General features: G+C 46.6%; 1 protein-coding gene across 1 annotated transcript; it reads right to left on the reverse strand.

Moving 5' to 3' along the window:
* Nucleotides 1–607: 607 nt before the first annotated feature.
* Nucleotides 608–10,772, reverse strand: si:ch211-14c7.2 (uncharacterized). The gene is made up of 7 exons (XM_062552022.1): nt 10,535–10,772; nt 8,317–9,949; nt 7,557–8,148; nt 5,818–5,996; nt 4,277–4,401; nt 2,861–2,984; nt 608–1,026 (listed from the first exon to the last, which is right to left on the reverse strand). Exons 2-7 carry the CDS (start codon nt 9,895–9,897, stop codon nt 901–903), a joined length of 2,727 nt encoding a protein of 908 aa, XP_062408006.1. The 5' UTR covers nt 9,898–9,949; nt 10,535–10,772; the 3' UTR covers nt 608–900.
* Nucleotides 10,773–11,460: the final 688 nt, after the last annotated feature.

The following is an 11,460-nucleotide window of genomic DNA, read 5'->3' on the forward strand; positions in this document are numbered from 1 at the left end:
GGTGAATTAATGTAAAAATATCACACAAACACTTCAGATTTCAATGAGCCGTACGACATGACACTACAAACATTCACATTGGAGCAGGAAGTGGTCAGAGTCTTAGTGGAGCATGAAGGCTTTTCTGTTAACATTTTCTGCTTAGACACGCAATCCTGTGTGTCTTGGATCTTTGTCCTCATAGGGCACTGCTGTTCAACTCAAGCTTGTTGATAAAACTATGATAAAAGGAACCCATACTGGCACAAATATACTGTATGAATGTTTCATGATTGCAATGGGAAACATCAGGCTAGCCTTTGACTCTTATACACGGTGTAACAAATGAAAACAGAGGCAGCTCCTTAAGACCTAATGGGAAATACATGTACTGTATTTCTTTACTAAACAGAATTATCACTAAGTGTTGTGGTGGTCACTGTGTTGATGCAAGAAACATCATCAGCTAGCAGTTTACTGGTAGGCTGAACCGGACTAGGGCCAGCTCTGAGCCAGGTAAACCTCCCAGCTCAATTGGCACTGATGACACATGAACTCATCCAGTTTTAATCAGGCGTGTGAATGATGTTAGTGATCCTCATTCTTTCCTTTAAATGGGGATAAATCGTACAGTACAGTCACACTGTAGGATTGGACATTATTAGTGAGAGATGACTATAAGGACTATGGAACAAAAAGGATCAAGAACCCCAAATTAAAATAGTTATGAGCCCAGTAAAACCAACCAAACAAAACAAATGGAACCTCTCAACATTTTTTGTTTTTTGTCTGTCTTGCATCATAAGTTGTTTTGGTTGAGGAGATCTCGCCGCAATAGAGAGAGGGAGAGAGAGAAAGAGAGATGGAGAGAGAGAGAGAAAGACGGAGAGAGGGCGTCAGGCAGAGGTGCGTTGTGGGAATTCACGGCAGAAGGTTCCTGTTCAGGTCGTATGAGAGCCTCCTCTTGCTGGTCAGTGGGACTTGGAGGCTGACCACAGGATGCCCAGTGCTGAGGTCATGACCTTGAGGCAGGTCCTTCAGATGGGTCTGGAGAGAGAAGTGAACGAAAATAGCTTTAGCAATAATGTGATTATTTAAAGGTAACCCTGGGGCGGTGATACAGGTAGCGTAGTGGTTAAGGAGCTGGGCTGGCGTGCAGTGGCCTTAAAAGTTGTGGGTTCAAGGGGGGCGCTGTGGCGCAGCAGGCTACAGCGTCCATACCATTTACGGATCCGAGTGCCCACGGGGACCCAGGTTCGAATCCGGCCTGCGGTCATATCCCGATCCCACCCCATCTCTCTCTCCCACTTGTTTCCTGTCTACATCTTCACTGTCCTATCATAATAAAGGCAAAAAGGCCAAAAAATATACTTTAAAAAAAAAAAAAAAGTTGTGGGTTCAATTCCTGGCTTCCACCGCTGTGCCCTTGAGCAAGGCACTTAACCCCAAGTTGCTGCGGGGACAATGTATTGTAATAGAATTGACATACAGTATTTAAAGCAACACTAAAGAGTTTTTCGTACCTTAAAATAATGTTTCCAAAATCATTTCAGCGGTTAAACTCATAACAGGGTGAACGGCACTTCAGCTTTCACTTCGCGGCCCTCTATCGGCTATAACCGCACTATGTAACTTTACGAGGTGGGGTAGTGTATCTGTAGTTCGATTAAATAAGACATCAGAAACTACTTGACTTGCTTCGATGTCGCAATACATCATACGTTCATAAAATCATGCAACATATTCTACCTTGTCTGTTATTTGATGGATAAACAAATAGCGTGTGTGTGACAGAGACAAAGTGCTTTAGTGTTGCTTTAAGTCACTTTGGATAAATGAATAAATGCAAATGTATCCAATGCAGTTTCCGTTTTTACTAGTGAGCTCCCCTTACAGTTACAGAATATTTGTACTTAACACAACTGTCTTAAAGAGACCCTATGCAACTTTTTCATAGTCATAAAATCGCTTAGAAATCGTTGTTTTGCTTGACTGACCAGTTTTATCGAAAACAGTAATATTTCCTCCCGCCCCCAGTGTCCCTATCCGCTATTGCAACCTTGCAGTTTGTTCAGGAGACGATCGTTCCCTGTTTACATCTGGAAGGCTGAGACGCATAAAGAACAAGAAGAACCACGCTTGCAATTTATATATTTATATATAGCCTATATATGTATAAATATACACGCTAAAGCTGTCGGGGAAGCTCTGCAGAGAAATATGCATAAAAGCTGTCGGGGAAGCTCTGCAGAGAAATATGCATAAAAGCATAAAACGAGCGAAAATGAAAAACGAAACCGAAACTTAAGATGATATCGCCAATCCTGCATAGTTTCTCTTTAAATACTCGTCATGGCTTGGACTATAAATACAAAACAACTGCATAACAGAGAGTAATTCAGTATCATTAATGATTGAGGACGAAGTCTGTCACAACAATATAACAAAAAATAACAGTACAAAATAAGTCAAAATTAAATAGAAAATAAAAAGAAATTAAAAAGAAAAATTCAATTTACAAAGATGTAGTATTGAAGTAAAAGTAAAGAATAGTAACAATGACTAGGTTGGGTTATATGATTTTTGTGCTGTTCTCTCTTCTGCGGTGATCATTAAAATGAATGTATTCATTCATTTTCATAATTCATAAAAGCAACATTTCCATTTTCTTTAACATTAACATGTGTTCACTTCCGTGTTAAATAATTAACACTGTAGATTCAATCGTGTTTCATGAATGAATGACTTAACAGGGCACGTGTTGCCGTAAGGCTATTATGTAATTGGATGAATCATAATTAGGCACTTCAGTTGCTAAACACCAACAGCCCGTTGTGGCAGTTTGTGGAAAACAAAAGGAAATAAAGCTACAAACACCTACTGAACGACGGGAATCCACCTGCAGAGATGTCAGCAGGCGCTTCCAGGAAGGAGATTCAGTCCGTTTGTGCTTCAGGCCAAACATCTTGTTCAAGTCCTGGAAGCCTTCCAGCAGGCTTGTCTCCCTAACAAGTAGAGATGTCAGAGTCAACAATGTGCAGTGCCACGGCACTACAATGCAGTCTTGTGATGCCTCTAAGCAGGGCTGCCCAAATTCTTCCCCTACAAAGAGTCACAAATTAATCTGGGTGGTAGACTTAAAAGTGACCCTGAGCTATTTACTTGTGTCATGGGCCTGTTGATTGAGCTCCACAGCGCCCCCACTATGTAAAACTGTGGTCAGATAATGAACTGCAGCTAACCCTTTACTGTTAATGTTTGAAAGCCATTGGGACAGAAATTCCCAGCCGTTGACATATATTCAGGGCTAACAAGCACCCCCACAACATGTTCAACAGGGCTTGATTTATCCCTGACAAAGCTCTAGTCTGGTCTGGTTTCTCATTGTTTTTGCTGTTTTTATATGTAAGTGTTGATGTTGATGCTATTTTATAACTAATATTGAATGATATACCTTCACTACACTGCTATACATTTTATTCAGACATAACTTCATCTGCAAGCTGTCATTTCGTCTGACTAGGTTGTTGTGAGGCACGGACAGTTCCTCTTATGCACCACTAGAGGGACGTGAGTTCTAGTTTTAGAGAGAGACATCAAAAGCAGCACATGATATCTCCTTCTGTCTGCATGGAGTAAGCAAATGCATATTTCATCAATGGCTATAAACAAAGAGCCTACAGCATGGAGATACACACACACACATACACACACACACACACACACACACACACACACACACACACACACACACACACACACACACACACACACACACACACACACACACACACACACACACACACACACACACACACACACACACACAAACACACACACACACACACACACACACACACACACACACACAATCTGTAGAATCAATTCTTTCTTGTTTGCATGCTTGCTTGAGGCACAGTCAATCTTGGCTGGTTAATTATTCTGTGTGCAATCTGTCTCTTCTGTGTCCAAATATTCCCGCCTTGTTTGAACACCCAAAGTCATTTATGGAAAATTTACATTTCAGGGTTGCACTATGGAAATGCAATCACATGGCAACACATAAGATTCCTGAGGTTCTGTCTGACCTTGGGAAACCAATACAAGAACAAGAGGATTACACACAGGATGTGCCTTTGCTATGGAAATCACATGCATATCTGCTTTGATTGTCTCATCTTGCACTCTCATAACCATGGAGCCCATCCCTTTGATATACAGATCATGCATTCTGCTGGGGCCTGCTCGAGATCTGCACAACAAACACTTGTTCTTATTCTCTTTGCTTCTCACATACCCATAATCCTCAGAGGCTCTGTTCTGTTCCGCAGCCCCCTGCAGGAGCTGTTTCAGTGTTGGAATTCCATTGAGGTCAAAGGTCGTGCTCGGCACAGGTGGGAAGGCCTCTAGAAACACCCTTGGCTGCACAAAACCCATGACAGAAGTAGGCAAATTAGAATCCTTGCTTAGGGTAAAACCAGTAGCAAGTCAGTTGTATTACTTTATAAAATGTCCAACATCTGACATTTTAATCTGTCACAACACAGTGCAAACTGAATGACATACATATAATGTATGCCAATTACACTGATCAATAGTAATGAATATCAAAGCAACACAACTCAGTTCTTTCACCTTATACTGGCTTATAAACTCATTCTGATGCAAAAAGGAGTCTGGAGGCATTGTCAATGGGCACCAGAAGGCTTGATATACTGTATAACATTTCTGCTTATGACCCTGATTATTTCGGTTTTGACTAACTGGGCACCATCTTGGTGCTAGATGGCGTGGCATATTGACATCATGGGGCATAAAGCAAGTCTGAACACCTTTGATTTGGACATACTGTAGAGACTTCTCACTTCCAGGCTAGAACAGGCACAAAGAGTCTCCAACTGGGCCAGATTTGGTTCTGCTTTGGCCTGGATGCGGCAGATCCACACTACAGTATACAGTACCATGATCCCTCCCAGACCCTACATGGCTTTATTGTGATAGTAGTGGCCAATGTTAGCTGCAGTGGATATTCTCAAAAGATGCAGTTAAAAATATTGCTGATTTTGATTTAAATAAAATCAATTATAAATCATTCATGACTTTTTCTGGAAGTATTTAAAAAAAAAAAAAAAAATAACGATTGTGTGAAAACAGAATCCTGGAGGGACTGATATCAGACCAGCTACCACTCTGTTGCTGTGCACGGATAGATGGTTGCTCTGGCAACACGGGAGATCATGGGTTAAGGATGCAGGAAGAGTCTGACCTCTCCTCCCCTGTAATTCAGTTTCGGCAGTCCCTAAATTTAGCTAAAACAGCTCTGTTATACTGTTAACAAGGGAGGAAACTACTCACAGTACAACCATTCAGCGCATAAGCTTATTTGGAGATAAGAAATTGTCTGTGCCAATCTGAGGCTAAAGCTTGAGAATAGTAAACAGACCATCTTTAAATTAATTAGGCTTACTTTTCCACAGCTTTCTTATGACTGTGGCATAGATGAATGCAACTACCGTTAAATTATTCAGTTTCAATGCGCTTCATTATTTAAATTGGACAAAACTGGAGAATTTTTAAATATGCCCTATCTCAGAAGTAATTGCTCACTCCTACCAATTAGCATGGGCTGAAAGATGTTCAACTTCAAAGCCGTCTTCAATTTATCATTTTGAGATCGTTTTAACTGCAACACAGACAAGCTGACAAAACTGTCAGCTCTCCATTCAAGCCACAAGAAAGAGTCCCCCACAGAAAGATCCATTTAAACTCCAGAGAAACAACACTGAGGGGGAGGCGAGGGATCATTAAAAGTCACAGTACTTTGAGATGGTAGCTTACTGCATTAAGATCATCTCCCTCGTCCTCCATGACTGTCTGCGGCCACCATTGTCCAGATGCTATCTCGTCAACGCCGCCCTGGCTATCTTGGTCTTGGCTGAAGGCGGCCCAAGAGACGTCTGATTGGTGGAATGAGCTTGCTGTCCAATCAGATTGCCAGGATGACACGTTACCTTTGTCTGCAGGTTCAGCCCAGTAGACATGAAGGACAACATTTAGCAACATCAAAAAAACCTTCTTTACTCTTCTTTAATGCTGCTTTTTGTTGTGGTCAAGTCAATTAATGTTAGTGATAACTGTTTGGGGACATAACGAGCATCTGCGGATAGTGATTGCATTGTATAACATCTGCACACAAGACACAACTGATTGGACGAGGCAGGGCATTATTCAGTGTTAATCTCTAATTTGGAAATAATGTGCACCTCTTGAGTAACAACATAAAAACGTGTCAGATTAATTCTGAAGGCTGGGCTGTGCGCGGTGTCTAATTCAAATCACCACCTGGCTGTCTCTTAAGGCACATTGCAGATAATAATAATTTGGCTAAGTATCCATTAGAGACAAAGGAAGACAAAAAGAAATTGAGATATTCTGTAGGGATATCAAGAAAAGGATGTGTGTATTATTATGTGGTAGATCATGTGTGTGAGTTTTATATTAGAGCTCCTCAATCAATTAATCAATTAGTTGTCAACAATTGAATTAATCGGCAAATATTTGAATATTATTTATTTACTCCTCTGTGACAATAAACTGAATATCTCTGGGGCGTGGACAAAACAAGTCACTTGAGGAAGTCATCTTAGCCTTCGGGAAACAGATTGACATTTCACCATCTGACAACTAATCAATTAGTCCAGAAAATATGTGACCGGTTAATCAACAAAAACAGTAAACCTTATTGTCAGCCTTAGCACACATGACTACATGTATGTGTGCAGCTGTGTCAGAGGATCTGCAACTCTTCTCTGCCAGAGAGTGACACTATTCCTTGTTGGGACTGAATCTGCGTACGCTGTTTGCATGCCTATGATGAGTGTTGGTAGGCTGTGAGAAGCTCATCCTTGTCCCTGAGGTCTTGGGTAAGCCTCTCTCTCTCCCTCTCTCTCTCTCTCTCTCCCTCTCTCTTCCTCTTTCAGTCTCTCTTTCTCTCTCTCTCCCTCTCTCTCTCCCCATCACGCCCGAGGCGTACACCGGCTTACAGCCCTGAGCGGCCCCAGTGAGGGTGACATTACTGCAGGAGTCCTCAATAATTAATACCTTCACATGGGTTTGGGCTGGGGCTGGGAGGAGGATGGGGGGAGTGGGGGGGTGGTTCTGGATGGGGGGGGGGGGTCGGGTGGTAAGAATTCAGGTCAAAGTAGACGTGGCTGAATAATGTCGAGAGCCGTGGGACTGCACGCATGCCGGCATGTGAGAACGCAAACAAAAGAGCTGGCCCTACTCTGGCCCTACTCTGGCCCTACTCTGTCACTTCCTCCGTTTTCTAGGTGAGTTGAGTTTGAGGTGGCGCGCCAGTCGGCCGTTCATCTAATTATAGGCCCCCTCTTCCTCTTCCTCCCGTCTGGCACAAAGCAATGTTTAAAAAAAGCTTTCCCTTTAACACCTGCCTTTTGATACTGCCCCAGATTTCTGTATCTCCACATGTTTGTATGAGTGTACAAACAATTCTTCAGCTGAGACTTAAGATCAGCCTCTTAGCCACACAAGCCGCGCGCAAAGCCGCAAGGACTTACCAGAAACCTCCACTTTCCCACAAGGCACTTGGTGGAACTCAGCGAAGCCGTCCTCCCAGACCGGGGCCTCGCCTGCCTGCATGAACCCTCCGAACTCATCCTCCTCCTCCTCTTCACCCTCCCACTCTCCCCCTCTTCCTCCTCCTCCTCCTCCTCCTCCTCCTCCGAGGCTCTGGCCGTCTGTGTCCACTGTGGTGGTTGCGTGGGTCTCCGGCGCGCTTGGCTCCCTCGGCTGCCCCTCACTCTGCGGCTCAGCCGCTGCGCTGACCTCGGCCTCTCTGGCCTCGCTCGCCCCACCTTCGGCCTCCGCCTTCTCCCTCCTCGGGCCTGGGAGGCCTGTTGCCATGGCTCCCGGGGGGGCAGGATTAGGGGGAGCATGTGTGATGGTGGCGGCGGTAGCGGTAGCGGTAGCAGCAGTGGTGGTGGTGGTGATTTCGGCGGTGGAGGGGGCTCTCACAGCGGGATCGGCGCCGGTCCTGGCTGTGTTGCTCGCCGTGGGAGCTGTCCAAGGGGGATTGTTATCGGCTGATCTAATCCCCAAGTCCTGCTGTTCCCCGCCGCCACCTCCTCCTCCTCCTCCTCCTCCTTCTCCCTCGGCGAGTGCAAAGGTTCTGAGAGCCCCTGCTGAACGCTGCCTCTCCTTCCCATGATCCTCCTCCTCCTCCTCCTCCTCCTCCTCCTCCTCCTCCTCCTCCGCCGCCGTCGCTGCTGCTGCGTGAGCCTCATCTGGATTCTGCCCAGATCGGGCCTCCGCGCTCACCAGCCCCTGCGGTGCCTGCTCCCTCTCCGTCTCCGTCTCCGTCTCCGTCTGCGGAGACTCGCTGAGAAGATTTGATTTAGGGCCATTCTCAACTCTGCCATCTACTTTGTCTCCTCCTCTAGAGTCCCTTTCCACACACACACATCCATAAGGGGGGTTTATATCTAACAACGCCAGCCTATTGAGAGCCTCTAATTCCTCTTGGTCTGTTTTATCGGAGGGCTCCGGTTGGGGCAGGTCTTTGCTGTTTGTAAAACCCGTGTCTTCATCCTTACAACAGCAGTGTTGTTTCTCCAGGCCCAACTCAGTGCAGCAGCGTCTTCCAGGACTGAGGTTGCTGACCCATCTACTGGGCAGAGACTCCTCCGTAGGTTCTTCCACTCTCTGTTTTGTCATCTCACGTGTCTCCGTCACGCTACACGCTGTGTTGCCAGTTCTGTCCAGGGACACGGTAGCCTCTTCCTCTGCTTCTCCTAAGCTGTTGATGTGAAGAGAGATCTCTTTCTCCTCTTTGTCTGGGGATTCATTCAGATGGCTGATTTGGCAACGGGGCTCAGTGACAACTCTGTTGGCCTCCCCTTTAGACTCAGATCCAGCCGTGGTGCAGTCCGTCCAGGTCTTCTTCAGGTCGGCTCTTACCGTTCGGGAGCAGTGCTCGGCACGGGGGACGTTAATGATGTCCACGTTCTCCTTCGCCTGCGCGACGGCGTCGTGCGAACCGTCCTGCTTGGACGCCGTCCTCGCCGCCCCTCTCCTGTCGCTCGTCCGCCCGCTCCCCCTTTGAGCCGACCCTCTGGCTTTCCTCCCGTGAATGTTGAGCCGGGCGCTCACACAGTTTCTCTTGGCCCCATGCTGCTGCTGCTGCTGCTGCTGCGGCTGGGTCTCCTCCAGCTCGTGAGGGCTGCCATCACAGTCCTTCTCGCTCTGAGCCGTGTCGGCGTTCGTGGCGATCGCGGCGGGCGAGTTGCTCAGCTTCCGCCACTTCTTCGCCGGCCTGGGCTTCACGCGAAACACCTCTCCGTCGCACTGCCCGCTCTGAGCCGCGCTCTTCGCTCCCGTGGCGTCTCTGGACCCGACCACGGTCTCTCGCAACCAGCTGCCCACCAGGGTGGCGCGGGACGGGGGTGTCGGGCCGCCCCGGTTGGCACCACTGACGGCACACACGTAGTTCCGGCCCTCGGCCTTCAGGAGGAGGCAACGCGTCTGCGTCTGGCGCCCACCCTCAGAGGCCTTCAGCGTCGCCACGGTAACCAGCGCGCCCAGGCCCGCTTGCCCGCCTCCCCCAACGGCCCCTCTCACGGAGCCGCTCGCGGCGGGCCTGATGCTGAGGGCAGCCCCTGGAGCCCCTTGATCTGACCCGCTGCTTGGTTGGCACGATTTGGCGAGGTGATGATGCAAAGGGGCAGTGCCACCCCTCGCCTTGGCACTCAAGCCGCTTCGGGCCCACGCCCGCAGGGTCTTGATGAGCGACATGTCGCCAAAGTCCAGCGGGCCGGCAAACGGCACGCCGCTCTTGCCCCTGTCCTGGAGGACTGCGCGGTCCAGGCATGGGTAGTTGTTGTTGTTGTTCTGCTGAAGCATTCCCGTGTCCGACTCGGAGCCAGGTGAACTCTCAAGAGTGCTGGATCAGGTGCTGAAGATAGAAGAAAAAAAAAACCCATGATCACCTGTTGTAGTTCTTGTCAGTATATGAAAACAACAGGTTTATGCCCCCCCCACCCCCCACCCCCGCCCTTATTAACAGTGCATCCTCATGCACACACAAGCACATGTGTGATTTTAAACAGTGTATGATGACATGGTACCTCTAAATGCTACTGATATTAATTTAGTAATTTTCAGGCATGCCAAAATCCATACATCTGCAATGAGTGAGCTAAATAATAATAATAATACGGTAATAATAATAACAATAACGAATCAAATAATCAATCCCATATTGTGACTAAATGAGTAGAAGCCCATAACCTACATAGGCTATATACCATGTCACAAGACTCTACCGGACAGAAGAATAGAGCACTGCATTGAAACAGCTCCATGATGGTACGCTCTGCTTGTACATCTCATAAATGTGATACACAGTTATGTTTTCAGCAGCGGCTATCGGCACACAACAACGAAGCTAAAGAATCAGTTATGCGGTAGATTTTGTACAGGACTGCTAGTACAGCACCAGAGAGATGATTCATTTAAAGACGCCATCCGGCTCTCTTACCTGGCCGGTGCGGTGCAAGTCGTGATCTCGATTCTCGTAAATGTCACACGCTACACAGGATGATGCACTATTTAAATCGCAGTGCGTAATGAGGACGTCGACAGCCTCGTGAGAAAATACACATCTCTCCCATGTTCTTCCTCAGTATCCCAAAAAACACACACGGTTCCCCGAGAATACGTCTTAACCACTGTAATGTAGTCATTTAACCACGAAGATTAAAGACGTAAAAATGGTCTCTCTTCACTGATATGAACGCATATATTTCCTCCATCTCCCCACGGTTATTCAGTGGATTTGACAGCGCATCTTTTCAGTTCTCCAGCGTAATACAGCCCAGTAGACGCATCGCCTCTGCAATAGTGTGCGTGCCTCTCGACAGTCCAATAGTAGGCAGCCTATATAAACTGAACCCCCGCTTCCGCCCTCCTCCTCCTCATTTTGCTCTTTTTCTCTCTTTTACTCACACACACACTCACACACACATACACACACACACACATGCATACGCACACGTTCCCTGATACACACATACGCACTTCACCAATCATCACCGCCAACGCGCAGGCACGTTCGAGAATCAACATGAATCGTGGTTGGTTTGTATTGTGCCGTTCTGGTAGCCTACACCATCTTTTGTGGCAGTGACACACACAACCTTATCACACAGAAGTGGATTATGTCAATGTAGGCCTATTCTATCGCCAGAAATATACGATGGACGAAATGACAGTCACAGAGCTTTAGATAGGTAACCTAATCAGTAGCCTATATCAGAGGGCATCTATTCATTTTCAACAAGGGAAACATTATAGTGTGTAAAGCTAACTTAACCAAAACGTTGTTAAAACAGTAATTCCTTTATATCTATATGGTTAATGTTAACTCAAATGGCTGTTGCTTTTATTTGGAGGTCAAACGGACTA

Source organism: Sardina pilchardus, chromosome 13 (assembly GCF_963854185.1).
Source record: "Sardina pilchardus chromosome 13, fSarPil1.1, whole genome shotgun sequence".
NCBI classification, from domain to species: domain Eukaryota; kingdom Metazoa; phylum Chordata; class Actinopteri; order Clupeiformes; family Clupeidae; genus Sardina; species Sardina pilchardus.

Coding starts and splice junctions, on each gene's coding strand:
- si:ch211-14c7.2 (XM_062552022.1), bottom strand. CDS start 9,897: ATGCTTCAGCAGAACAACAACAACAACTACCCATGCCTGGACCGCGCA. Junction 5,997..7,556: donor TGGGAAAGTGGAGGTTTCTG/GTAAGTCCTTGC, acceptor CTGAACCTGCAG/ACAAAGGTAACGTGTCATCC. Junction 2,985..4,276: donor AGAGCCTCTGAGGATTATGG/GTATGTGAGAAG, acceptor TCTACTTGTTAG/GGAGACAAGCCTGCTGGAAG.